The sequence below is a fragment of the Micromys minutus genome (assembly GCF_963924665.1).
Source record: "Micromys minutus genome assembly, chromosome: 14".
In the NCBI taxonomy this organism is placed as follows: domain Eukaryota; kingdom Metazoa; phylum Chordata; class Mammalia; order Rodentia; family Muridae; genus Micromys; species Micromys minutus.
In genome coordinates this window covers 48,962,683-48,990,632 of record NC_137983.1, presented here as the reverse complement: position 1 = coordinate 48,990,632, position 27,950 = coordinate 48,962,683, and the positions used below count along the sequence as shown (strand labels likewise).

The 27,950-nt window shown below is 36.2% G+C and overlaps 1 protein-coding gene across 1 annotated transcript in view; it reads right to left on the bottom strand.

Annotated features, from left to right (window-relative positions):
• CSMD1 (CUB and Sushi multiple domains 1) overlaps positions 1-27,950 on the bottom strand; it is a gene marked incomplete at its 3' end in the record, with an annotated part of 1,481,492 nt that overhangs the window by 1,170,808 nt on the left and 282,734 nt on the right. The window contains exon 2 of the mRNA XM_080928326.1: positions 17,338-17,554. Coding sequence (XP_080784452.1) covers positions 17,338-17,554 — 217 coding nt within the window. The remainder of the gene's footprint in view (positions 1-17,337; positions 17,555-27,950) is intronic.

Sequence of the window (27,950 nt, the reverse complement as noted above, 5' to 3'; positions counted from 1 at the left end):
ATCACTGGGGATAATTGGTTATATTCCTACCAGCACTAAACAACTGAAGCTTATAAAATATGACCAAGGGCATATATATGTTCACTATTATTTACTGGTAAGCAGATCTCATTCTGAAATAGGACACCATGACAAGTGACACACCTAATCACTGGAGGAAAAAAAATTCTACTGCTGTTTGTGAGAAGGACAGTGATTAAGCTTCTTTATTCACGTTTAACAGAAAGTATGGGAAGGGAAGAAGGTCTGCCCATCAGTCCACTGTCTCTTTCTCCTTGCTTTGGGAATAGTGAACCCTCAGGTGAGACAGCTAGGCCTGACCAGATCTTTCACTCCATATGTCATATGGAATGACACAGAGAACAGAGCACAGTCGATCTCAGTCTAGTTAGGGTGCCAACATGATCAAAATCATGGTGAGGGTTTACACCAAAGCATAAGGGGAAAGCCTCAGACAGCACTCACACTCTGCAAGATTCTTACTTTAACCGACATTTGCTAGTGTGTATTCCCAAGGGGAAGACATATGAAAATAGATAAAGACTGTAGTTAGCAAAGTTGGCAATAGCCTTCACTGAGATAAGAGCCCCAGGAAAATCTTCATGTTAACCAAGGTCCCAAGGGTGAACTGGCTTAGTGAAAAAGGCTGTTTTTCACTTCTCCTTCCTCACTCACCATATTTCCTCCCTGGGCTATTGGAAACTGATGTTGACATGAGTGTAATAAAGGATAAAAAAATCTTAAGGGATGAAAGAAATAATTATTTATAATAAGACTTTGGCAAGGCCCCCAAACCAAACCAATGACAGGCACGGAATTAAATGGAAGCTTCTGCAGTGAAAAGAGCTCATCAGTCAAACTTCAGGCTTAATATGTCACACATAAGGTCACCTTCCTAACATGCATATAAAGAAAAGAGCTAAACTACACTGAGCAGATAAACACATGGCTAGCATGTCTCCAACATTTACTGTTATGGTCCCTGAGACAGGAGAAATCTATCTAGTTTTACAGGGTAGTATAAGCAAGAAACTGTATAGACTCCAAAAAAGTTGAAGGAAGGCCATTTTTTCTGTTGCTATGCCATCTTTGGGTTGCTAGGCACATGCCTCTAAACAGAGACTTTGATTGCATCAATGTATTAATTACTATAATTTACAAGGAACTTATGGTATCTCCAGAGATGAGTTACAGAAAATATGCAAGGAGCCTTCTTTCCATGGTGACTTCAAATTTACACTTGTATATAGTAGAGCCCTTTTTTTATACTGAATTAACTAGCAATAGGAAGCTTGTGCATCGGTAGATGTATCATAATAACTGTCAAGATGGACAAAAGGAACTGCAACTTGCTGAAGTTTTATTTGTGAATTGCTCTAGTAATAACTAAATTACATTTTGAAAGTAGATTTCACTTAAAGACAAAACGATAAAAGATGGACCAGAAGAATAACAGTTCTTCTAGTTAACCAGAGGAATACAAATACATAACATTGATTTTATTATTATTATTATTATTATTATTATTATTATTATTATTATTATTATATTGTTTTATTCTGAAACAAGGTTTCAATATGAAGCTCTAGCTTGTCTGGAGATCACTAGGTAGCCCATGGAGAGTGGATATAATTGTAAATAAAAATGAGAAAATATAGCCTAGTGTATGATGGATTATTTTGGATAAGATTGTTTTGAAGTGAAGTTATATCCATGAATTCAGAGGAACTGTAGTTCTGACTGTGTCCTCATAAACATGACTTTTTATGTACAAAAGCCTGGCAGGAGCCATGCCTGATTATCTAATTGGATATTCTTTTGTAAATTTTAATATTTCAACATATGTCTTTTACTCACACTTAATTTCACTTTTACATGAAACAAACAATTTAGCAAGTTTTTAAATGTAAACCTTATACATAAAACACAGTAGTGTTGTGAACTGCCTTCATACCCACTGGGCAAACTCTGCTTGAATCTTACAAGATTTAACACTTTTAATTTCTAGAAATAACATAAAAAAATGAGTAGTAATCTTACTTTTCAAAAAAAGTCACTGAGTAAAATAAAATGTATAATTCAAAAGTTAAAACTGCAACCATTAAATGGCCTAATGTTTCCTCCAAATTAACTTTGAACAATATTTAACATTATATATGTAAAGAACATGGAAAGATCATGTTTGCTCCAACAGAGACCAGCCTAGTACTGCCAAGAACACTCTGATATGTCCTTCTTCAAGCATATGCTCCCATGTAAGGCCAACATATAACTGCTTCAGAAGACATGAGTGTTAGGGAGAGCCAGAGTGGAGATAAGGTATAGATTATTTTAAAAGAAGAATTCATGCAATGAAGAGGGGAGGGAGGGAGAAAAGAGGTTATGAAAAAGTGGGGGAGGTAGGTGGAGATGGGGAGAACTTAGGAAAGGAGATGCACTACTCCTTGAAGACATAGGTGTGGGCTTCTCCAGAGAGTTAATGTGAACTGAATGTTATAAAGCCACCAGGGACATGTTAAATTTACAAATCGTTCAAATACAGTTACTAGACTAATGGTGTTGTATAAGTGTGTGCGCGTTCTTGAGTATATGTGTGTACATGTTATCAGTGGCAAAAATATAGCTAAGCTCACTCAACTATGTGATTACAATTTCTTCAGTGGAATAGTGTTGTAATTATTTATTTACATGTGTGTGTGTGTGTGTGTGTGTGTGTGTGTGTGTATGAGAGAGAGAGAGAGAGAGAGAGAGAGAGAGAGAGAGAGAGAGAGAGGCAGACAGACAGAAAGACAGACATTCTGTGGGGCACACATAAAATAAAACACATTCTGAAGTGAAGGGGCAGCTATGGGATTGTCAAAGAACATCTTGTAGGAGTCAGTTCCTCTTTTCCTATGTAGGTTCAAATTGCTTTTATCAGGCATGGTAAGTGTCTTTATGCACTGACTCATCTAGGTGAATCAGGAGAAAATTACATATTGATTATCTTAAAAATTGATAGTGTGGAAAAAAAAAACTTTTCTTCTTTGAGTGGTGCTATCCACAAGATTTTATTACAGCAATGTAAAAGTCATGAATGCATGTAGGTTTAACTTGTTTGCATCAGGTGAGGAATTTTGTGCTCTATTTTTCCAGGATTGTGTTACACCTAAGTATAGATATGAACATATGCCTACATCTATACAATCCCATACACAGTCAGGCACTCCTCAATGCTTCTTACTTATCTTCCATTAAAAAAAAAAAAAACAACAACAATTTATTTGGTTTAAGTGCTGCCCCATTGCTGTGAAATAGAAAATCCTGGAGTGTGTGCAGGAATGTTATAGGTAGATGTGGCTGGTTGAGTTTGAAGGACACGAGGATCCCAAAAGCCATGCAATCAGTGCTTCCAAGACATGGTCTCCTGTAGGAGAAGCATTCTAGCAAGTAAACCTCATAGATGTCCATGCTCACCCCCACAGTGACAGAAAGAAAACCCGAGAAGGACAGAAGTTGTCAGGTTCTCATCCACACATGTGGTTTGAGATTACAGTGTTTTGTACCCTCAGACTAAACTTTCTCTGCCCATTCTGAAGCCTGAAATGAACTCACATATCTCACTCATGAAGCAAACTACTTAATCATCTGTGCAATATTTTGATCACAAAGTGGCCCAGACTTAAGTTCAGACCAACTCTTTTGTGGTGGGATTTTGCAGCTTCTATTTAGACAGGTGACTTCAGCCATCTGTACCTGACAACCCTTAATGACTAATATGCAACAAGAGCCAGTATTCTTTCCAATGTCCTCACTAAATCACTCCCATGTGAATAAAATGTAGAAAGCTGCATGCCAATTTAGTGCCCCAACTGACTGTTATCCATGCACTCCTCACACAGGGATGACACAAGGAGTTGGGTTAATTAAGGAAATGGTACAATTCTGTTATATTTTGGAAGGCAGAGGCTTGCCCAGTGCCATGAAACCCCCTAATCCACCAGCATCTTCTCTCACAACTTAGCACCAGGCAGTGTTTCTTTTACATTGCAGACTTTCACTGCCAGGAGTCTTTAGTAAAACAAGGCAAAGACAGATTCTAAAGGCATTGCATGAAAAATTACTATAAATAATTAGCAATCAATGGAGCATAGATTCCAAAGTTTACTGACAAACTGGGATGAGAGCTAACAAAGGTACATTCAGAGTAATACCCATGAGAGTTATGCTTTAGTAAAGGAAATATATGTCATGGAGATAGGCTATTTAGGAAAACAAAATTCTATCCAGGGCAAGAAAAGATGCTACAGTATTAGTATATGGGGCAAAGGCTAGTTTCAGTTTCATTAGGAAAATACACTACTAAGAAGAATGTCAGTAAGATCCAAAATTCTGCAGAAAAATTCTCTCTGGGCACTGTTCTGATCATTAGCAAGAAACTCCTCAAGAAAAAGGGAGTTTATAGCTAATGGCCAGAATGCACATTAGAGTGCCTAGTACAAGCTCACCCTTTGTGCCTCCCTCAATAACCCATCCTCCTCATTGGTAGTATTGAGATCTTGGGATCATTCAAGAAGGCACATATAAAGTATCTAGAGCACAGTGAGAGAATATACAGAAATACAGTGACCACTAGCTGATGTCTATCTGGCTGTAAGTGTAGGTAGACACTACAAAGTCACATATGTCTTCAACAGTTCACTGGGCCAACAAGGCCTTAAAGTACTCAGTTGAACTGGAAAGATTTAAGAGTTTCTCACCAAAGAGAATAGTTTCAAACATGTATATACAATTTAAAATATATGAATCACATGAAAACTCACCCAGAATTCAGCTTTTCACTCTTAAAAGAAACCCAAAACTACCGAGTGTGATCCTAATTTCCTATGATTTATCTGAAACACAATCATATTAATATCATAAAGTAGTTTAACTTGAAAATTGTAACTGGTGGACTCTAATGAATCTACACTTGTTTTCAGATAAGAAAGATTTCCTGATCGACTCAGATCCACAAAACCATATAATCTATGACTGACTCCATAACTCCATGACATGAAATAAATAGGACACAATAAAAGAAAACAGGAATGACCTACATCAAGTTGGTTATGACTTCTGAGTCCTCAATACAAAGAGGAACACATCAGTAAATAAGTGTGTCTGCATATATGCATACAAACCCACACCCACATAAGTATGCATGTAACTACCCATAAACAGATACAGCTTATACAAATATATGCACATACATACTTACATATACACAGACACAGAAATGCATACAAAGCACCATGTGAATACTCACATGTACACAGACTTACACATGCATACAGACTCACATATGTATATACATATATATGTGCATATATAAATATAAATATATATGTATAAACATATACACACACTCATGTGTACAAACATATACACATTCATGATCATATATATATATATGCATAGACACAGACAAAGTCATATACACATATATTAATACATACAGAAAGACATACATAAACAAACCCACTGCATATAAACTAGTGAAGTTTATACATTTCAGACTCATTCTTCACCATGATTCACATGATCTTTTTCCACAAGGGGATTGCAAGTCTCAAGCACATAAAACTAATTAGCAGGGTTTTCTTCCTCTTTCCTATATGGATAAACACTTATACAACAGGCTGTGAAATATACAACCAATTATATAAAACAAGAGTTCACTATTTACTCATTTGGTAATTTTCCAATTTGAGATAACAAATTAGGCCAGCAGTCAAAATTCATTGCCTGAGGACCACCTCAGAGTCAGCCTTTATCTTATAGGCTCAGAAAATTCAATCAAAGGAAGTACTGCATGCAAAAGTCCTTATAAACAGCAGTGAGCAGGTGACATCTGTCAAACTTTGGTGATTCCATAAGTCCCCATAGAGGGCCCACAAATACACTGATAGGAGACAAAGCATTTAGTGGAAGTATCTTCACTGTGAGCTCAGGTCTGCTTTCATCTTATTCCTAGTAACTTAGAACAGCCATAATTTATAATGGATTTCCCTTTTAGATGGGTTACTTTCCATAAGAACTGCATTGGACAAATCATAGACCATTTATATTTGTACATAAAAATGCAGATTAAGGATCTAGCCAAATTTTCTTTTAATTCTTGAAATTTAAGAAATCATTCATTGGGGCTGGATAGATGGATCTGAAATTAAGAGCACTTTTATTCCTGCAGAAAACCTGGGGTTAATTTTCAGAAACTACATCACAGGTCATAGTCATCTGTGACTCCTGTTGCCATACTACAAGTGTTACTTTCTCTCATGTTAACCCTTCAAAACATATTTTTATGGCCTGAAGTATGTAAGCTCCAAAATGTATAATCCCTCTTCCCTCCTGAAATCATTTTCTTCACCCCAATATTGTAAACAATATGACTACCACGAGCATACATTCCTGTATAATCATCTACAGTCTCCCATAATAAAATCTATGTGATTTCTTGTTCACAGAAGGCATGACATCCTGACCCTATTTTATTCTCACCTGAAATGAACAGGTTATCTTTTGGCCCTTGGGCTTCACATTCTACAACCTGATAACCAATTGCACTTGGTTACATTTTTGAGATGTTACTAACATTTTCTTTTGAAGAACACCACCTGTCAAATATAGTAACTGAATCAGCAAGTCACAGAACAGCTGTGCCTCCAGGAGACTGTCATCTCATGGGCAAAAATACTTCATACTGGAAACAATTCATCTTTCATACTCTTCATTTTGAAAAATGCTACCTGAAAACACATTCTCTTTACACTTTAAAAGTATGTGTCTTTTGAAAACTCATCAGAGCTTCTGTTCATCACAAAAAGAAAAATAAAGACAGAAAATGCCAGATCCAACTCTACTGACTACACAGAGAACATCCTAGAACCCCAGAGGCAGTTGATAGCAAGGGTCTCACTTTCTGCTGAGCTATGTTCACCTGTCACTTGCCAAGTGTTGGAAGGCATCAATGAGCATGTTCCCATAGCACTGGAAAGAATTTCTGTCTAGCTCCTGTGATTTTTATGGTAAGAAACAATAGGGCTACATCCATTTAGGTCATTTTACATATAATAATTAACTGAAGGAATTTATTTGGAAAATAGCATCAATTATTACTATGATTGCCTATGTGCAGGTTCAGTAGAATCAGAACATAAAATTACAGGGTTTACTATCTCAGTTTTAAGAAAGAAGAGAAAGCTAAATCCTTATGCTTACATTCCACCTCAGCATCTAGAGAAAGAACAGAAGAAAGAACCACAGATAGAAAGTGTGGAGATAAAAAAATTGAATAAAACAGAAAACTGGACAGTTGGGAAAAGCACAACTCAAAGTTTGTTATAGAACAATAAAGAAAATTGAAAAACTATTAAATAGATAAAAAGAAAGTGTCATTCAGCAGCTTCATAAAAGACTGAGTATCAGTACTGGTTCTAAAAAAGACTGAGGATAGCACTGTTACTGACAAAGACTGGATCTCAGTGTTATTTCTAAAAATGGGTAATTACCAGCACAGATTCCACAGACCAAGGAAAGGAGCTAAAGTAATGTTAAATAACTTTGTATCAACATACTTGCATACAAATGATTCTTAGGTATGTGTCTTATAAAATATTGTTTCCAGAAATTTACACAAGAAGAATTTGAAAGTCATAAAAACCCTAAATCAAACAACTATACTAAATTTACTTTTGAATGATTCCCAAAACAAAACTCTAGGCATATGCCTTCCTCCATTTAACTTTTCCAACAACAGACACAAGAACTTTATGAACTTCAACACATGATACCCAACTCCACCCTAAATATAAGATCTATGGTTAAATAGACATAATCTACAGATTAAATTTAGTATTTGGAAAAAAGAAGAAAACATCTTAATTTCAACTGATACTTATTTAAGTTTTTACACTAGTAATCATTTATCCACAATGAAATTCTCAACAACACATGGAGCTGTCAGATAAAGAATACCATAAAAAAATCTAAAAACAAGTATATCTGTCAAATTTTAGTACAGAAATGAATGGTTTATCAGTACTTTAGACAAGAAATATCACTCTAAAATAATTAATGAGAAGAGGATTAACAAAAAAGGCTGAAATGGGTTTCATATCTCCAGAATCACAGAAAAGGGGAGCAGATATAGTCATGACAACCTCAGCAAGAGTCCAATGAGCCAAACTCAGGGCTTCAGTCCTGCTAAGTCAAATGTTTTTGAGGAAAGAACATGTAATGTTATCCAGAGAGCAGAAAGTCTGCTTGGACTCTGCATGTCAAAGCTGTCACTCACAGAGGTGCAGCTGGTATCTGAAAGCCCATCTGTGATGCTGCTGTCACTGGTGCTCTGCCTGATCAGCAGGACACAGGAGCAGGTAGAATCCTTAGTGGTTTTGTGTCCACAGTGATGACTCCTCTGAAGAGCATTACCATGGAGATAGTAAGATATGGACATGGAACAAATGTAGCTTTACATGGCTGGAGAAAGGCCAGTGGAGCGTTGAAAGCTGAGGAATCATAGCTGATAGTTGAGATACCTAATCTTTCTCACTGTGATGGCAACAAGGGGAGATATTCACCTTCAGTACCTCTATAAAAAGGGCATGTGACAGTATGCCCATGCAGATTCAGGGTACAAGTACAAAGGAGATAAAGAAGAAGTAGTAGTAGTAATAGTAGTAGTAGTAGTAGTAGTAGTAGTAGTAGTAGAAGAAGAAGAAGAAGAAGAAGAAGAAGAAGAAGAAGAATAAGAAGAAGAAGAAGAAGAAGAAGAAGAAGAAGAAGAAGAAGAAGAAGATGAAAAAGAGGAAGAGGAAGAGGAAGAAGAAAGGAAGGAAGGAAGGAAGGAAGGAAGGAAGGAAGGAAGGAAGAAAGAAAATCTGTTTGTAAATACTCTAACTGTATGCAAAATTATTTCTAAGTAGCTTCCAAAAAACTATTTAGTAGAATTAATTGAATCTAAAACTGTCACAGGATAGTCAGTTGATAAAAAAAACTCAAATTATAGATTACAGGAAGTCATAGCCAAATAAGAAAAAATGAAATTTGAACTTTGTCCAGATTTAAAAGATTACTCATTCAAACGCAATGTTAAGATTCTGAACCTAAGGATATTATTAAAATAATTTAGTTAATAACTGGTATTATAAATATTTTGAAAACTAAACAAAAATGTTACACAGAAGATAATACCTGGCCAGTACTATACATAAATTAACACTTTTAGCCACTGAGAAAATGCAAGGTTAAACCACAGAGTGAACACTCCACTTCTTATCAATATTGAGTAGACTGGTCACAGCACATCTTCATTGATCCTCAAAACCTGTTTTTTTGTTTTTTGTTTTTCTTAACAGGGGAAATATACAGTCAGGCAAGCCCATGGGAATCAGTCTAGTTACTGTTTCAACATCTACCACGATCCTATGTCCTGCATATTCCATGAATAAATATGAATGGTCACCAAAGGTGACCTAAAGAAAACTTTAGGGTGTGTGAATAGGGTGAGATACATTATGTGCATATTTGAAACATCATTATAAAACCCACTACACCGAACAGTTAATATGTGCTACTAAGAAGTTACTCATGGTGTGTAAAGATTAAACATAATGATTTTTAAATAACAAGAATTGCCACAGGCTTCATTCTTAGCTCTTGAATTATTAATGTTTTAAGGTCTAGGTGTACCCCACTCTGAGAGGGTGCAATACACTTATTTTTTTTTCTAAGAAGAACTGAAGCTTCCACTTTTTGGCATTGTTTTTTAGCTTCATATGTTCTGTGAATTGTTTCCTGGGTATTCAGAGCTTTCTGGGGCTAGTATCCAATTATCAGTGGCTGCATATTATGTCTGTTCTTTTGTGACTGGCTTACCTCACTCAGGACAATATTCTCTAGATCCATTTATTTGCCTAAGAGTTTCATAAAGTCATTGTTTCTAATAGCTGAATAGTACTCCATTGTGTAAACTTTGACTATTACCATGTTATGTTTTGTTTTATATATACTTTATGCTCATTGTAACTAGTAAGATTTCAATGCATACTATCAAACCTTTGAAAAAAATCAAGTACTGAAAAAAATATATTCATACAGTCTTATGGAAAAAATGATTTTTAAATCTGTACCTTTATCACTATTTTTTTAAATCATCTCTGTCAATCTAGTAAAGAAATGTTAATATTTTCTCTTCAGTCAGGAAACACATTTGTTGGATTGCGCCTTAAAATCAAACCACAAAGCGTAAAGGACCCCTTCAACTTCCCTCTGTGGACTTCTCTCACTGGGCTTTTTGATGGTACCTTTGAGTTCATGAGTATGAGTTGACCAATTGTAAACAATGAGAACAAAAGTTCTCAGCTCTCTTCCACCTGCCTCCAGCTCTCATCACACTTAACTACAGAGCAGATAGGTGGCTAGCCCTAACAGACACAGACCATAAACAGTAACCACACCACACAGGAGAAAATATCAAGGGTTTGCTCTTCAGTAACATTCCAAGGTGCCTATAAGAATTTGATTCTCTTCTGGAAGCTTAAACTTGACGTTGCCCTTGAGAGTGGCCAAAGGTATTCACTTGCTTAACTTTGGGTACAAGAGAGAGGCTGGCATAAAAGAACCATGGATGTGTTTTGCCTTGTTACACTGAACCAGTACTGAGAAAGTCTGGTGACTGCTACAGTCCCCATAAAGTGTGTAATAATTGGGTTACAAAGTAGGAAATCTTCTGGGCTTTCATTTGTCATAAGATAATTTGCCATAGCCTAACATTACAGCATATATAATCAAATACATTCTTTGTGTTAAACTAAATTTACAAAATAAAAGTAGTAAAGTCTTATCGAATCGATGTATGTTCAGAGAGGTATTATTGCCTGAGGGAATAGGAGCAAAGCACTCCAGCTTCAGAAAGAACCACAGTGATTCTAGACTCTCTGCTGTATTCAATGCTGGTTTGATTATTTTTTTTTTTTACAGGGACCTGTAGGAACTGTTGTAGTCAGAGGAGAGTCCAGGGGTAGACATTAAGATCGGGGCAGCTTCTACCCTAAGTTGGTTGTGTTAAAAGACTTAATGAAGCCACCAGTTCTACAGCTCATCCTTCTTCCTATGGTCCAAGTGATTGTATTTACTCTCTGACTTACCCATTCACACTAAATATGTACTGCAACCAGCCAAACAATCACATGAATATAGACTCATTATACCATATGTGATAACACTGTAGCTGTCTTCAGACATACCAGAAGAGGCCATCAGATCCCATTACAGTTGGTTGTGATCCACCATGTAGTTGCTGGGATTTGAACTCAGGACCTCTGGAAGAACAGTCAGTACTCTTCTCTCCACCATTATACTGTATTTGGAATAACATGCTAGCCAAACAACAATATCTTATACAGTCCCTGAGGTTGGTGATTTGGGATGAAAATAAGGTTATGAGAAATCTCTGAACCAACACAACCCTGAGAAAGAGGTCAACAGAAAGGACTCAAGAGCACAGAGCCAAGGAATTTAAACACCTACATATGGCCGGAAGAGAAGGCAAGCAGGTCTAGAGCTGAGAAAATTCACTCAAGGGGTCTGCCCTTTCCCACCCAGATGTACTTTTCAGATCAGTGTAGCTTCATAGGAGTCCTGAAGGTCTCATTGGCTGAACCCTGTTCTCCAATCAAGGGCAGTTTCCACACCCCATGTTACTTATTTCAGATACTGTTGCTTAAGTCAGGGAAGAATCAGCTAGGGAGAAACTGAGCCTGGCATCTGCTTCTTTTATTATTTTTACTATATTAAGATACAGTATATAACATATTTCATTACAGAAGGAAAAGTATGCTTATTTTGGGGAAATGCAATTTTTTATATTCTAAATTTAAAAACAGATGACTTAAAATGAAAAAAAATCCCTCTCTATGGCACCCATTCCTTTGAAAATTACTTTGAAATAATTATTCAATGAAAATTGAAAATTCACCATCCTCACAGGATTCAAAGCACTTAGTTACATGGGAAATGGTAAAAACTGGATTTGCCAATCAGTGTTCAAAATGAGGGAAGGAAAGAGATGAATCTTAAACAGAAAAAAATCAATCATTCAACTATAAATATGGCCATCCACATAAAACTCCTTCAAAATCCTGGAAATCCATTTATAGCTCTTATTTCTTATTAATATGGATAGTTTCCCAGTAAGCTTTTTTAACAAACTATTTTTACAGATCCCCTACCTTGAAGAATAAAAGTCAATTAATGCCATTCTGACTTTCTGACACTTTCTCTTCTTTTTTTTTCCACAGAAACCAAGGTCTAAAATTAATATAATTTTATTGCATTTGAAAGAGAACATAAAAATGATTTGTGAAGAGCTTTCATTATGCCTAAAACTGAGGCCAACCCACTTTCTTGTATGTGAGAGCTTAGATTCACACATCCACTCAATTCTCACCTGGACTAGTTCACCTAATTGGTATTTGTTCCCAGTGCTGCCAGCCTAGGATCCACCTTGGCTGATTCTAGATTACTTCCTCCAGCCCTAGTTTCTGACTGAGTAACTAGTGTAACTACATTTAGGTGGAGTCAGGTCTCTTAAAATCATAGACTACTGTCATTCACAGCTTGCACTTAATAGTTTTTGACATTATATGGCAGATGATCCTATGCCATGGGAGTACTGTCCTACATACTGTAGGTAACTTATCAGCATTGATGGTTTGTACCTGGCAGCTGCCAAAAAAACTCCCCCACTAAACTATAACAGCCAAAAATGACTTAGACTTTATCAGAAATCTCTTGGGGACATATGTAGAGAAGAAAAGCAAGAAAGAGCATGTAATGCCAAAACCTTATGCTATGCAATGGCATACTGCCTGAAGGAAAAAGATGAATACATAAATATATGTACACTCAGCTTGGCTCCATATCAAAATTATGGGTGGAAGGATGGGCAAAAATATTATAGACATTCCATACTTATATCTGAATTCCATACTTATATCTCTAATAGTTAGTTGGCTTTGCTCTACTGCAGATATTCCATTATTCCCAGTTTTATGTGATTCTTGTGACTTAACTCAGAGCCATATACATACATACATACATACATACATACATACATACATACATACATACATACATACATATATATATATATATATATGGTATTATAACAGTGTCAATACGAGCCAGGCTTCTTGTCCCTGATGCCCCAACACTCACACTTCTTTCCCATAATTATGATCATTGCAGAAAAACAGGGATAATCTATGAGTTCAGGGGCACAAAGGAATCTAAATGCTAGTGTTGTTTTCCTTGGTCACCCGGTCCATGGTGAGCAGTGTCTTCATTCTCTTCTTTGGGTTCCAGATTTTTTTCTGTTTTACTTTTGAGATTTGGATAGATTTCTTTCTGTCCAACCTCTGATGTAACTATGGAATTTTTTATGATTGAAAATTTATGAGACCTTCAGTTGTTTCCAGACACGGGAGAAACAAATTCTCTCTAAGAATCAGAGAACTCATTTTATGTGCCAGTCACCATGGGGGACATTGCTCCTGGACACTTAAAAAAAAAAAGCCATCCACTTATCCACTTACCTTTGTGTTACTTGAATGTAGAGCGAAGTCAATAGCCCTAATCATATTCATTGAGTGGCAGAGTGGCAGACTAACCCACAAGGATTTAAGGAACATTTATAGGCTGACACCACTCAACACAGGAGGAGGCCTAGTAACTTCACCTGGCTAGGGCTCAAAGGTGTATGTTGCATTTGGGAGTGAAAAAGTTACTAAGCAGGCATAGCACTGAGAAGTGTGCTTGTGGGTCAGAAGACAGCTGTAGGAATCACTACTTATCTTCGATCATGTGGATTATGTGAACTGACAGAGGGTAAATGTCTACTCACAGCTCTATCTTGGTGGCCTAATTTTTAATGATATTTTGAGGTAGACCTTTAAATGTAGGAAAATATATATTTCTGAGTTGTAGTCAAATTACAGAGCAGCCAATAATTCTAAACTGAAAACCCTATATTTTCTTAGTTGGAGAATAAGTATGCACTTAAAAATTACCCAGAAAAAAAAGTCTCACGATGACAATGAAAAGCATTTTATTTTGCTTTTTAAAACCAGGTATTCAAAGTGCTTAACAAAACACCTGTTTAGTTTTAGACAGTGCATATTTGGAGTGAGTGCAACAGCCTTTGTCCTGCAAGCAGTGATGGGCAGCTCTCAGAAGCTATTCTCATCATGACTGTGTAAGTCAGAAATGCCATACCAATCCTGTCCTCAGGAGTCCTTCGTGAGTTTCCATGTGCTTTAAGAGCTATTGACAATTTGTCTTTAAGAGACAAACCTGGGATGTAAAAGAAAAAGAATAACTTGGATTTCAGTACAGCCCTCCCCAACTAGAGTTTGGTACTAATTACAATGGTTATCTCAGCCATCAACCATGGCTGAATAATGAAATGGTGTTTTTGATTTCCTTGGCAACACTTACAGTCCCATTTCCTGCACACCATGAGGCATGTGATTAGCAATGAACAGTACCAGGGTAGGGTAATTTTGGGTATGTTTATCCCACTTGGGTAAGAAGTGACTTCAAAGGAGTTCCTGCATCCCTAACCTGTTGCTGCACAGAGGCCTCTAGATGTAGAGCATAAGGAAAGACCCAGATATGCAGTGTTGAGATAGAAATATGACCAATCCTTAAGAATACACTCGGGTGGAAGTGTGACTCTCATGCACTTCATCTCTAGTGAAACATTAAGGGCCCAAGTAATTAGAGAGCCCAGTCTCCTCCTCTTCCTCCTCCTCCTCCTCCTCCTCCTCCTCCTCCTCCCCTTCCTCCTCCTCCTTCTCTTCCTCCTCCTCCTTATTCTTTCTCATTATCCTCCTCTTATTCTTCTTTCTCCTTCTCCTTCTTTCCCTCTCTGTGATTCCCCACTGTAAAAACCACCAAGCCGATGCAGTAAGGCAACATTGCATGTCTCCTCATAAATAATTATGCAGCTCCCTGGACATAGACATCTAACTGTGTACCATTCAGTGGGGCCACATTGCAAACCACAAGGAGCCTAGTGGTTGTAATATCAATATTTCCATCATCACTTATATTACAACAATAAGAAGAGAATGAAAACAACTTTTGGCTTTATCAACATAAAATTATATCAACAGCATCACAAGAATCTAAGAAAGTAACAGAATGTTGAGAATCATGAGACAGGTATCAACCAAATTAACATGTGAAACTAACTTCATACATGTGAAATAAATATAGAAAATTATTAATAGAAAGAAGTATTTCTGAGCACATATGGAGTAGTCATTTTCAAAGAAGTCAAAAGAATTAAATTCCTGACAGTTATATGTGTTGATATTGAAATGTACAACATCCCATGATTATTCTTTGCCTGTCTTTAATGCTCTAACTTTGTTTTTAAACACATTGTTACTAACAGGCTTAACACTTGCATGTTAAAGACAAATGAGTAGGCAATATTCAAGAGAGGAATTAATCCAATGAATCAGAGCCATGTAAGTAGATAACATGACCACACTCCCAGTAGCAGGACAGACAATTCATCCTAAGCAAGAGAAAGAAAATTGACCTAACTAGTAGAGAAGTGAGGGTAGTCAATGCATGACCCATATCAGCATTCAGAAAGTGTTTTCCAAAGGCAGACAACTGATATCTCAAATTGCTGATATTATATCTGAATCAGTATACAGATAAAACACTTGTGAAAATAATTCTGTTGAATATGTAAATGATGTATTTTGTTGTGATGTAAATCTCTCAACTACATACACAGATAATTTCCAGTGAGAGGTGCTCACCTTCCACAAAGATATGGATAAGTTGTCTAAGATGGATGTGTGTTTCTGCTGGCCATAATATTAATACCATTTTCTTGAACTCAGCATCCTTAGTTCTTCTGCTTACCGTCAATCATGGTATAAAAACCCAGGTAGTGGAATACTACTCAGCCACCAGAAACAATGACTTAACCAAATTCTTAAGAAAATGGCTGCATCTAGAGAAGATCATCCTGAGTGAGATAACCCAGTCACAAAAGAACATACATAATATGCAGTCACTGATAGTGGGATGCTAACCCCAGAGGCTTGCACTCCCCCAGAAACAACTCACAGACTGTATGAAGTCCAAGAAATAAAGAAAACAAAAAATATACATATATTCACAAAACAAGAAGACTTTGACTATTTCCATGTTGCGTTTTGTTTTACATGTACTTTACGCTTATTGTAACTAGTAGGTTTTCAATGCATACTGTCAAGCCCTTGAAAAAAATCAAGTACTGACTAAAAAATATATTCACATGGTTTTATGTAAAATTTATTTTAATGTCTGAAAAAACAGTACTGACAAAAATGTATAATTTTAAGCAAAAAATGTTTAAAATCTGTACATTTATCTTTGTTTTGCAAAATAAAGTCGTTAAAAAATAATAATATAGTAAAAATGTTCTTCCTTCTTCTTGGAAAAAAAAACCCAGGTAGTAAACACAATCTAACAAAACTAGAAACCAAGAGTATGAAGGTTTTGTTTGCCTTATATGTGTATATTACTCTGTTGACTAGGGTTTCAAGTAAATGTGACAGGTATAGTGCTTACCAAGCAATTAAAAAATCACAAAATTAATTTGACCACATCACAACAATCAAAATCATGCAATGCACATTTTCTAAATTTAGTTGAGAAATATCTGATTTTTCTCACAAAAAGTCATCTTTCCTATACCAATTAAAAATGAATCATGTGATACCTTGTCTGATTGATGGAAATTTTAATATAAAATCATATTAGTAATTTTTTTCATTGTAGTAAAAATCACAGATGAAAAGGACATAATCATAATGAGTAGCAAGGAGGATTGTCTCCTTTCAAGGTTTTCTAGAATTCAGAGTTGCTGGGAGTCCTCCCTGACCCTGCCCTCTCAAGGTAAAGAGATTGCTTTGCTACTCTTTCAGTTGAACCTTGCACTTATATATTTTTTAAATTTCTCTTTAAAAAACACAATTATTTAAAAACAATAACCCATTGTATCTTTAAGTTTATTGCCTTGACAATACCTCTTAGCAGCTCTTGACGAATTTAAAACTGTATTCAATAATAGTTTTGCAAGTTAAAAATAAATGTTCACCATATTTCAAAAGATATTTCCCCTTGTGTTTCTTTATAATAGAATATTTTTCTGTTAAATAAGTACAAATATCACTTATAATAACATTTTAGAATGGAGAAACAAAACATGCCTCTATTCTATGATAGAAGAAGTTGGTATTTTACCTCACTTTCAAGTTCCCTTGTTGTGGCTGTCCATCATAGACAGATAAGATGTCAAAGTCCTCTTCTAGGGCAAAGGTATGGAAGGATAGCTGAATCCGGTTGCGCTCCCCAGTGATAATGATCCAGGTGCAGTTGGCATAGTTGGGATACCCATGAGGAAATCCAGGACTTTCGATGGTGCCATTGGGTCCCTGTACCAGGCCACCACAGTTCTGACCTGGGTAGAAAAAGACAAAATAATATGTTATCTTATCATAATCAAGCTATAGTTTTAAGAGTGTCCCTGACATTTTGACCAAAGACTTTAATGGTATATTATAAGGGTCTTGTGCATGACTGTTAAAAAGAAATTTTTATCAGTATTTAAGGAGAGCAGGAGTATAACAGAAGCTGGAATGAAAGAGAATCATAGAACTATATTTGTGAATTCCCACCAAAAGTTCAGTTTCAATTTTCAACAACATGGGAAGAGATTTTTCCATGAATGATCTGTACAGAATGCTGAAAACCCTCTGTCTATCAGTTCGTTGTTAGAGACATGGAGTTGCAGAAAAAATCAATACTGTTAATGTCACTATAATGCAGAGTCATTCAGTGCAGCTAAATTTCTTCAACATGTGGTAACAATAATAGTAAGCACCATGGTTAGCCTCCCAAGAATGGAGTTGAGCCTGTTCTGTGTTAATAGATGATACAAAAGGACACAAGACCATAGAGTTTAACTTCTTGAAAATAGAAGTCATTAAACAATATAGTTTAAATGACACTTGAAGAAAATAGTAACATAGCATAGGGTAGAACACACGGATTAGGGGAAGGCTTGAAGAAACTGATAAGGAGGGCAACCCCATTGGAAAACCAGCAGTCTCAACTAACCTGGACACCCAAGATCTCTCAGACACTGAACCACCATCCAGGCAGCATACACTAGCTGATATAAAGCCCCTGACACATATATAGCAGAGGACTGCCTGGTCTGGCCTCAGTAAGGGAAGATGTACCTAACCCTCTAGAGACTTGAGGCTCCAGGGAGTGGGGAAGTCTAGTGAGGAATGGGTGGAGGTGGAAAATCATTTTGGAGACAGGGAAGGAGGAATGAGATGGAGAATAGTCCAAGGAAAGACCAGGAGGTAGATAATGATTGGACTCTAAGGAAAAATTTAATAATAATAATAATAATAATAATAATAATAATAATAATAATAATAATAATAATGATAGGATTTCTTCCCCTAAGAATTTCCCAATTTCACAAGTAAGATATCTTGCATGGAGTGAAAAAAATACTGTATCAGAATGATGAATAACTAAAGAAATCCTTGGAATTGTAACTTGGTAAAGAACACCCATAGATCCCAATTTGATACCTAGACATTCCTACATTTCATAGGTCTTGAATTCAACATTTCACTGAGGAAAGAGTGAAGATCATTGTGAAATATAAGAGGAATTTGGTAATGAGAATGGGTTTGTAGGCAGTAGGAAAGTCATGCATTTCCTACTAAACAAGATCTGGAAATAGGGAGAAGTGTAAAGTTTTGCTGAATAATAATTAGGAAAATTCATAAAAGCAGAGACAATTAGGTTCCTTGTGAGGACATCCATTCTATAAAAAGATGCAGTGTCTCAACAAATAATAGTAAATATATATCATGGGAGAAGAGTATATTTTGATCCCATATAGTCTTGTTTTTATTTATCAACATGATTATCATTACATGTTCAATGGTAATGGTGATATTGTACAACATCTTTGATAGAGGTTCAAATGGATCAGACCTGATTAGAAAAGGGTCTGCTAGATTAGATCAGTCTATACTTATGATGATGTCAAATGGTTGAACAAAATGACAAAAGTTGGGAGAGAGGCTTTGTGTTTGCATCAACAGAAAAGAAGAAAGGCATTGAATGTCATCTAAAATAATAATAAACAGACTTGACCATAAAAGAACCTCAGAAGACCTCGTACAGAAAGGAAAGAGAAAAATAAAAAAGAACAAGCAAACAGGTGCTGAATTTGGTAATTTGAATTATATAATTGTGTGTACATCTCTGAATCTGTCTGAAACATAAAAATTTCTGGAGCCAACATTTTATCTATACATGGCAAATAATCTCTTATAATTATATGCTACACTTTCATATGGAATGAATAGATTTTGCCAACATGATCAAACTAACTTCTGTTTTTTTTGAGGTTTTTATTTTTTATTGAATATATTTTATATTCAAATGCTATCCCCTTTTTGGAATTCCCATAAATACCCCCTTTTCCACCCCTTCCCCTGCTTCTAGGAGGTTCTCTCATCTATTCAAACAAAGAGCAGAAAATCATCTTATTTGATCTGTGCACATTCCATACACTATGTTAATTCAGAAATATATATTACATCTAAAAGCTTTATGTTCAGAGAAAAAAATAATCAAGAATGTATCCTTGATAAGATACACCCTCAGAGATGCTGAAATGCTGTGACTAATTATTCCAGCTTCCTGTCTGGTCCTACTTTAGATTACATCACTGTTGTTTCTTCTAAAGACTTGCTTCTAAGACAACATCAAAATAGCTAACTCATTTGGTCCATCTTTGTAGACTATTCCAATCAGGAATTCAGTTAAACTCTGAACGTTGTCAGCACGTAGAGACTGGACAAGAAATGTTATAACTAACTTTCTTAAGACTATTTTTGTAATTTTGTTGGGCCTCCCAAAAGTAAGACTATGTTGGAAATCAGCAGTAAGAAATTATAAGAAGTGACATAAATGTTGGTCATTCAACAGATAGCAGATGTTTATCATATTTTAAAGGTCCCAAATAGTTACAGATTTAGAGAGGGAACAGAGTAAATAGATTAGATTCAGGGATTTCATTTTCTATTTCCATTATTTCTCTCTCTCTCTCTCTCTCTCTCTCTCTCTCTCTCTCTCTCTCTCTCTCTCTCTCTCTCTCTCCCTCTCTCCCTCTCTCTCTCTCTCTCTCTCTCTCTCTCTCTCTCTCTCTCTCTCTCTCTCTCTCTCTCTCTCTCTCTCTCTCTTTGGTAAGGAGATAGGAGTCAGAACAGAAAATAATGGAATATATTACTCACTCTACTCTTCAACATGGATCTATTGCTATTTTCAAATAACATATTTTGTTTATGTTGACATGAATTATTGTATATTGATAGAAGTTTGAAGTTATTTTGATATACATAATGTACTATTTTTTCAAAGTTTATTTTTGATGTTGTACTTACACAATTCTGAAAATGCAATATAAAATTTTAGTCTTTTAGAAAGCTGCTATTACAAACAGAAATGGTAAAAAATGCAAGTTATGAACTGTTAGAAATGGTTATAAATGCAAGTTTATAGTTAGGCTATCAAATGCATAGTCATATTAAATACTAGTTTAGTTCATTACAATAAAATGTTTTAAAGGTTATTCAGACACTCAGTAACTAAGAATTAATAACACTCACAATTCAGATATACTAGAGATACGTAGTTAGTCTTCAAAAACCTCAGAGATCCACACTTTTAAAGCATTTAAAATTGTTTCATTATTAAACAATTTTTGACTATGAGATAGGTCTGTTCCTGATAGTACCCTCTTCCCACTTCAAAGAAGCTCATAGGCAGTAAAACCCTCTACATAGAGTTGCTTCATATTTGGCGAGCTAGCCAATGGGCATAGAAATGTCCATGCTTCAACTAAAGGCAAAGTGATGCCCAGAAAGAACAAATGGATATAAGGAAAGAGAATATCAAACACTGCCAAGACTAGGTAAGCAAGTCCTTCATTATTCTTACTCCACAAAGTTCTGTCAGATATACTGACCCAGAAAGGCTGAAGATGAATTCTCCAGTTTTATAGAGATAATTTTGGGAAACTTTTCAGGTGGCCAAATATGTCTCTTTTTTATATAAGCTTGGAAGCTATTTTTATGTACTTCCTATATAGTTAGGTAAAAATTATTCCTTCTCAAGTCTCTGATGGGGTTGAACAATAGATAGTTACATTCTCAAAATTAAGTTAAAATTGTTTAGAAATTAAGAAAATATTTTTACGTCTAAGGAGATGTTTTTAGGGTGGCAATACAAGTTAGGATAGAAAATGATTTACCTACAAAACTCTAATTCACCAAAACAGATAAATAATAGAATATTTATCTCAAAATCATCAAATGCTTGCAGAGTATACAATATAATGTAAGTCATATCTGATAGGCCTCATTATCATTACAATTGTATTTAGTTTATATTTGAGAGAAAAGAACATTTTATTGAACTTAACAAGGGAGTTGCTGAGAGAGTAACTTATGAATTATATACATGTATCACCTGTCTATTAAAAAAAACTATGTCCTTAAAGAAAAGGTAGAATAGAAGAAGGGACATCTGAACAGCAGAAATAATTTTGGCACAGTGCCAGGCAGGAAAGACTTCCTCAGAAACATATTTCTGGCAAGAGTGGCACATGATACCTGAGCACAGGTATTGAGATACATGTCAGAAGGTAGAGTAATTAGAATATTTTAAATTATGATCTAGTCAATAAATGGCCAAGATATTTGTAAGTATACTTTGAGTCTCAGTCTTATTAAGGGAAGTATTAGGGTTGAAGGAAGAAGATCAACTTCTACAGAGAAGACCAGAAAAAGAGCTGAGGGATTGGTTGCCCTTTGCCTCTGTTTCCAGAGAGAGAGAGGGAGGGAGAGAGAGAGAGAGAGAGAGAGAGAGAGAGAGAGAGAGAGAGAGAGAGAGAGAATATAAAAGTCTTCAGGGACTCTCCTAATATACTTGTATTTCTGACCTAGTCCCACATACCTGTCCTCTGGAATGAGCGGCAAGATCAGGCTTTCTATGGGGACACTCAGCCAGAATGCTTGATTCTATAAGACCAGTAACAGCCTCATGTACAATTTGCTGATCTCTTTCTTCATTAGACATCCTTTACTTTCCTTTTATTTCTTCTCCTTTCCTTTTCTCTCCTCTCCTGTTCCCTCTTTTTCTTCTGTTCCTCAGCCTCACTAATACACCTTCTACTGCTCTGTTCCTTTCTTCATCATCTTGCCTCAAAGAAATCCCTCTGAGATCTTCTCACCATTCCTGTCCTCACATACCTCTACCATGCTAGAAATACCATCAGTGAAAACCCACTTAGTTCCCATGTGATTATAGGTTTTACTCTATTTAGTTATCTCTAACCACCTCTCTGTCCTGAAAAACCTAAAAGTTAAGAGAATTGGTGAAAAGGGGTGGTCACAAAGGTATAGGAAGGCCAACTTCTCCCTCTGCCTCACTTCCCTGGATCTCTTTCTGCTGTAAATATTGCCAGCATGGACAGAAAATAAAATAAAAAAAACACTCTAGTTCATTTTAGTATCTAGTTGGTTTGGAGACAGCCATGGATTATTGCTATTTATCAATCCCCCACCAATTCATTGTGATTTCTTAAATGTTTTGACACAAGGCTTGTGGGGGAAGTTTCTAAGGATCCAGAGCGTGCTTTGATCACTGCATGCTGTGTATGCACTAGAATTTCAGTATTATCCAGGATTCCTTTGTTGTACTGCAAACAGAAAATTACTCCCAACTGCATTTCAATCTTTAAGAAAAAATCACCACATTTGGTTCTAGTGATCTCAAATCTTTCATGGCAATATTATCAAATGATTGTAGGAACTTGCACAATCTTAATAAAATGCATTTATTGAAAGGGATTTATGAGTTTAAAACTAGAGAACTAATAAGAAGCCCACTTTCCAATAAATTTAAATCTAACAATACTGTAACAACTAGATCATAAAGCTGTGGGGATTTGAAATAGTTTTAAAGGAAACAGGTTTTCTGGTTTATCTAGCAATTCTTGCTTAATGGTAAATAATGAAAAGGTGAAGGATAAAAGAAAAAAGAAACTTATACAAAATGTTGCCTAAAAACTGATCAGTGGTTGACATGCATTATGTGGCAGCAGGTCACCAGACATAAAAAGTTCCCAGGACAGAACCTTCAGGCAGCCTTCAGGGCATCTATCAGGATGATGCATTTTGCAGGATGACTCTTCTGTGATCATTGGACAAACTTTCCACAGGCTCTGACAGAAACTTCAAGAATTGCACAAGAGTTCTGAGCAAAAGAATATCATCCCTAGCTATACTTTGAAATCAACGAAGAGGTTTTCAATACCCCAATACCTAAAACAAACACTAGATTAGTAGTGAAAGCTAAGACTATCCAGGGAGAGCTTGAGAAAGAATAAAACTGGAGACTGTATAATCTTCACTGTCACATCTGAATAAAATGTTGCAGTCATTAGCACAGGATTGAATTGATTTTAGTTAAGATAAGGTGCCAGAAGAGAATAAAAATTTTAACACCCACCAAAGTTCCAATTCCAGACTTAAAGCCAATGCTTCACACTGGTAGCTGGATGGGTAACAGTCAGCACTTGGAAGAGGGTGGATTTTTCAACTAGATGTCCAACTGGGAAAGAAAATATCGATTCTAGTCCCATACAATATATAAATCCAATTTCAGATGGATTGGAGTCCTAAACATAAAACAATAATCTTTCCAAAAGACAGCTATGTAAATAATAAATCTTTCTATCTTTGTGTAGTTTTTTTTTATATTTTTATCTTATTTTATTTTCATTTTCTTTTTTTTAAACAACTTTATTTTACAAAACAAAGATAAATGTACAGATTTTAAACATTTTTTGCTTAAAATTATACTTTTTTGTCAGTACTGTTTTTTCAGACATTAAAATAATTTTTCACATAAAACCATGTGAATATATTTTTTTTAGTCAGTACTTGATTTTTTTCAAGGGCCCGACAGTACGCATTGAAAACCCAATAGTTACAATGAGCGTAAAGTACATGCAAAACAAAACGAAACATGGAAACAGTCAAAGTCTTCTTGTTTGTAAATATATGTATATTTTTTTTTGTTTTCTTTATTTCTTGGACTTCATACAGTCTGTGAGTTGTTTCTGGGGGAGTGCAAGCCTCTGGGGTTAGCATCCCACTATCAGTGACTGCATATTATGTCTGTTCTTTTGTGACTGGGTTATCTCACTCAGGATGATCTTCTCTAGATGCAGCCATTTTCTTAAGAATTTGGTTAAGTCATTGTTTCTGGTGGCTGAGTAGTATTCCATTGTGTATATGTACCACAATTTTTGTATCCATTCATCTTCTGAAGGACATCTGGGTTCCTTCCAGATTCTGGCTATTATAAATAGAGCCGCTATGAACATTGTGGTGCATATATCTTTGTTGTGTATTAAAGTGTCTCTGGGGTATATGCCCAGAAGTGGAATAGCTGGGTCTTCAGGTAGTACTATATCCAATTTTCTGAGGTATCGAAAGACAGATTTCCAGAGGGGTTGTATTAGCTTGCAACCCCACCAACAGTGGAGAAGTGTTTCTCTTTCTCCGCAGCCTCGCCAGCATCTGCTGTCATCTGAGTTTTGGAACTTGGTCAATCTGACTGGTGTGAGGTGGAATCTCAGGGTTGTTTTGATTTGCATTTCCCTGATGGCTAAGGATGTCGAGCACTTCCTCAGATGTTTCTCGGCAATTCGGTGTTCCTCAACTGAAAATGTTTTGTTTAGCTCTGTACCCCATTTTTTAATAGGGTTATTTGATTCTCTGGTGTCTAGCTTTTTGAGTTCCTTGTACACCTTGGATATTGGGCCTCTATCTGATGTGGTGTTGGTAAAGATCTTTTCCCATTCTGTTGGTTGCCGTTTTGTTTTCTTGACGATGTCATTAGCCTTACAGAAACTTTGCAATCTCATTAAGTCCCATTTGTTAATCTTTGACCTTAGAGCTTGAGCCATTGGTGTTTTGTTCAGGAAATTTTCTTCTGTACCTATGTGTTCTAAGGTTTTCCCTACTTTCTCATCTAATAGTTTCAGTGTATCTGGTTTAATGTGGAGATCGTTGATCCACTTACACTTGAGCTTTGTACAAGGAGATAAGAAAGGGTCTATTTTCATTCTTTTGCATGCTGAGTGCCAGTTGGACCAGCACCATTTGTTGATCTGGAGGAAATAGACAAATTCTTAGACAGATACATGGTCTCAAAGTTAAACCAGGACCAAGTAAACCATCTAAATAACCCTATAACACCTAAAGAAATAGAAGAAGTCATCAAAAGCCTCCCAACCAAAAAAAGCCCAGTTCCAGACGGGTTCAGTGCAGAATTTTATCAGACTTTCATTGAGGATATAACACCAATACTCGCCAAACTATTCCAAAAGATAGAATCAGATGGAATATTACCCAACTCATTTTTTGAGGCTACAATAACCCTCGTACCTAAACCACACAAAGACCCTACAAGGAAAGAGAACTTCAGACCAATCTCACTTATGAACATTGATGTAAAAATACTCAACAAAATCCTCGCAAACCGAATCCAGGAACACATCAAAATCATCATTCATCATGACCAATTAGGCTTCATCCCTGGGATGCAGGGATGGTTTAACATAAGGAAATCCATCAACGTAATCCACCATATAAACAAACTCATAGACCAAAATCACATGGTCATATCACTAGACGCTGAGAAAGCATTCGACAAAGTCCAACACCCCTTCATGTTAAAAGTCCTGGAAAGAACAGGAATCCAAGGCCCATACTTAAACATAATAAAAGCAATATACAGCAAACCAACAGCCAACATCAAACTTAATGGCGAGAAACTTGAAGCAATCCCACTAAAATCAGGGACTCGACAAGGCTGCCCACTCTCTCCCTACCTATTCAACATAGTACTGGAAATCCTGGCTGGAGCAATTAGACAGCAAAAGGAGATCAAGGGGATACAAATCGGAAAGGAAGAGATAAAAACATCACTCTTTGCCGATGACATGATAGTGTACTTGAGTGACCCCAAAAATTCCACCAGAGAACTCCTACAGCTGATAAACAAGTTCAGCAAAGTGGCTGGATACAAAATTAACTCAAACAAATCAGAAGCCTTCCTGTACTCAAAGGACAAACATGTGGAGAAAGAAATTAGGGAAAAGGTACCCTTCACAATCGTCACAAAAACTATGAAATACCTTGGTGTGACTCTAACTAAGCAAGTGAAGGAAGGACCTGTATGACAAGAACTTCAAACCTCTAAAGAAAGAAATTGAGGAGGATCTCAGAAAATGGAAAGATCTCCCATGCTCATGGATTGGAAAAATCAACATCTTAAAAATGGCCATCTTACCAAAAGCAATCTACAGATTCAATGCAATCCCCATCAAAATTCCAACCCAGTTCTTCATGGAATTGGAAAGATCAATGTGCAATTTCATATGGAATAACAAAAGACCTAGAGTAGCGAAATCAATCCTCAACAACAAGAAAACATCTGCGGGAATCACTATCCCTGACCTCAAGCTATATTACAAGGCAATTGTGCTGAAAACTGCATGGTACTGGTACAGAAATAGGCATGTGGATCAATGGAATAGAATAGAAGATCCAGAAATGAGCCCTCATGTATATGGTCACCTGATTTTTGACAAAGGAGCAGTAAACATTCAATGGAAAAAGGACAGTCTTTGTGTAGTTTTAATCTAAAACCAAAAACAACTATCAGAAAAGATAGCCATAAAGAATCCAATTTGCAATGATTGATGAATGAATGAGCCAGAAGGGACTCACCCACAGGTTAGTAAGGAAGAAGCATAATAGAAATATAATCCAACACCAGATCATGCTTCCCAAGGACAGAGGCAATGTGATCAGTTTCACATGTCTAGATTGATAGCATTTTTGACACGGTACAAGGTATCTGTATAAACAATGAGCAAACATAAGTCCTTAGCCCTGTTAGTCCTTTCAGCAAATTGCTTGTATAGACTCCCCAATTTTTCCTGCATTGCTTTAGTCAGTTATCTCCTTCTATAAGGAAAGAGATAAACAAAGAATATGGTACCAAATATGGAGGGCTTTTGTGTAACCCTGAGCATGTGTGCTGTAACACCTGGGTTCTGATTTATGGGATATCACGAAAGCATTCGAAGGTCCAATTTAAAGAAAGCCTAGAACACAGCAAAAGAGTTTAACCAGAAATTACACTGTTATCTCATAATACCAGAACATAGACTCTGTAACAGAAAGGCCCATGGGTTTTGTAGGCATGGGGACAGGTGTGTGTTAAGGGAAGAAGGGATCTTTAGGAAACTCTCTTAGTGTTACATTTTAACAGACAATCTGGCTGTATTTTGCATGTCTTGACAAACTGAGACTGAATTATAAAGTAATGAAGTAAGTCATGTAGAAACAGAATTTTAAGACATTGGAGCTTTTGGGTGGTTGAATAATTGCTATTCCCTGTTCTTAGGTTTGCAATGAGACAGAGCAGAAAATAGAAACCAAAAGTTAAAAAATGGTTTTGTAGGAAGGGATATAAGTTAGTTTAAAGATGGAGATAAAGATGGTATACAAAGTACCTGTCATGTAACCAAATGGGAGGCTCAGAATTCACATGAGGACAACTTGGAAATAGCTCTGGGTATATGAACCAACTCAAGGGCTCCAACTCAATAGCATCAATGAGAGGTGAGGACTTTGGTCCAGCAAAGGGTCGTTTTCCCAGTTTAGGGGAATGCTGAG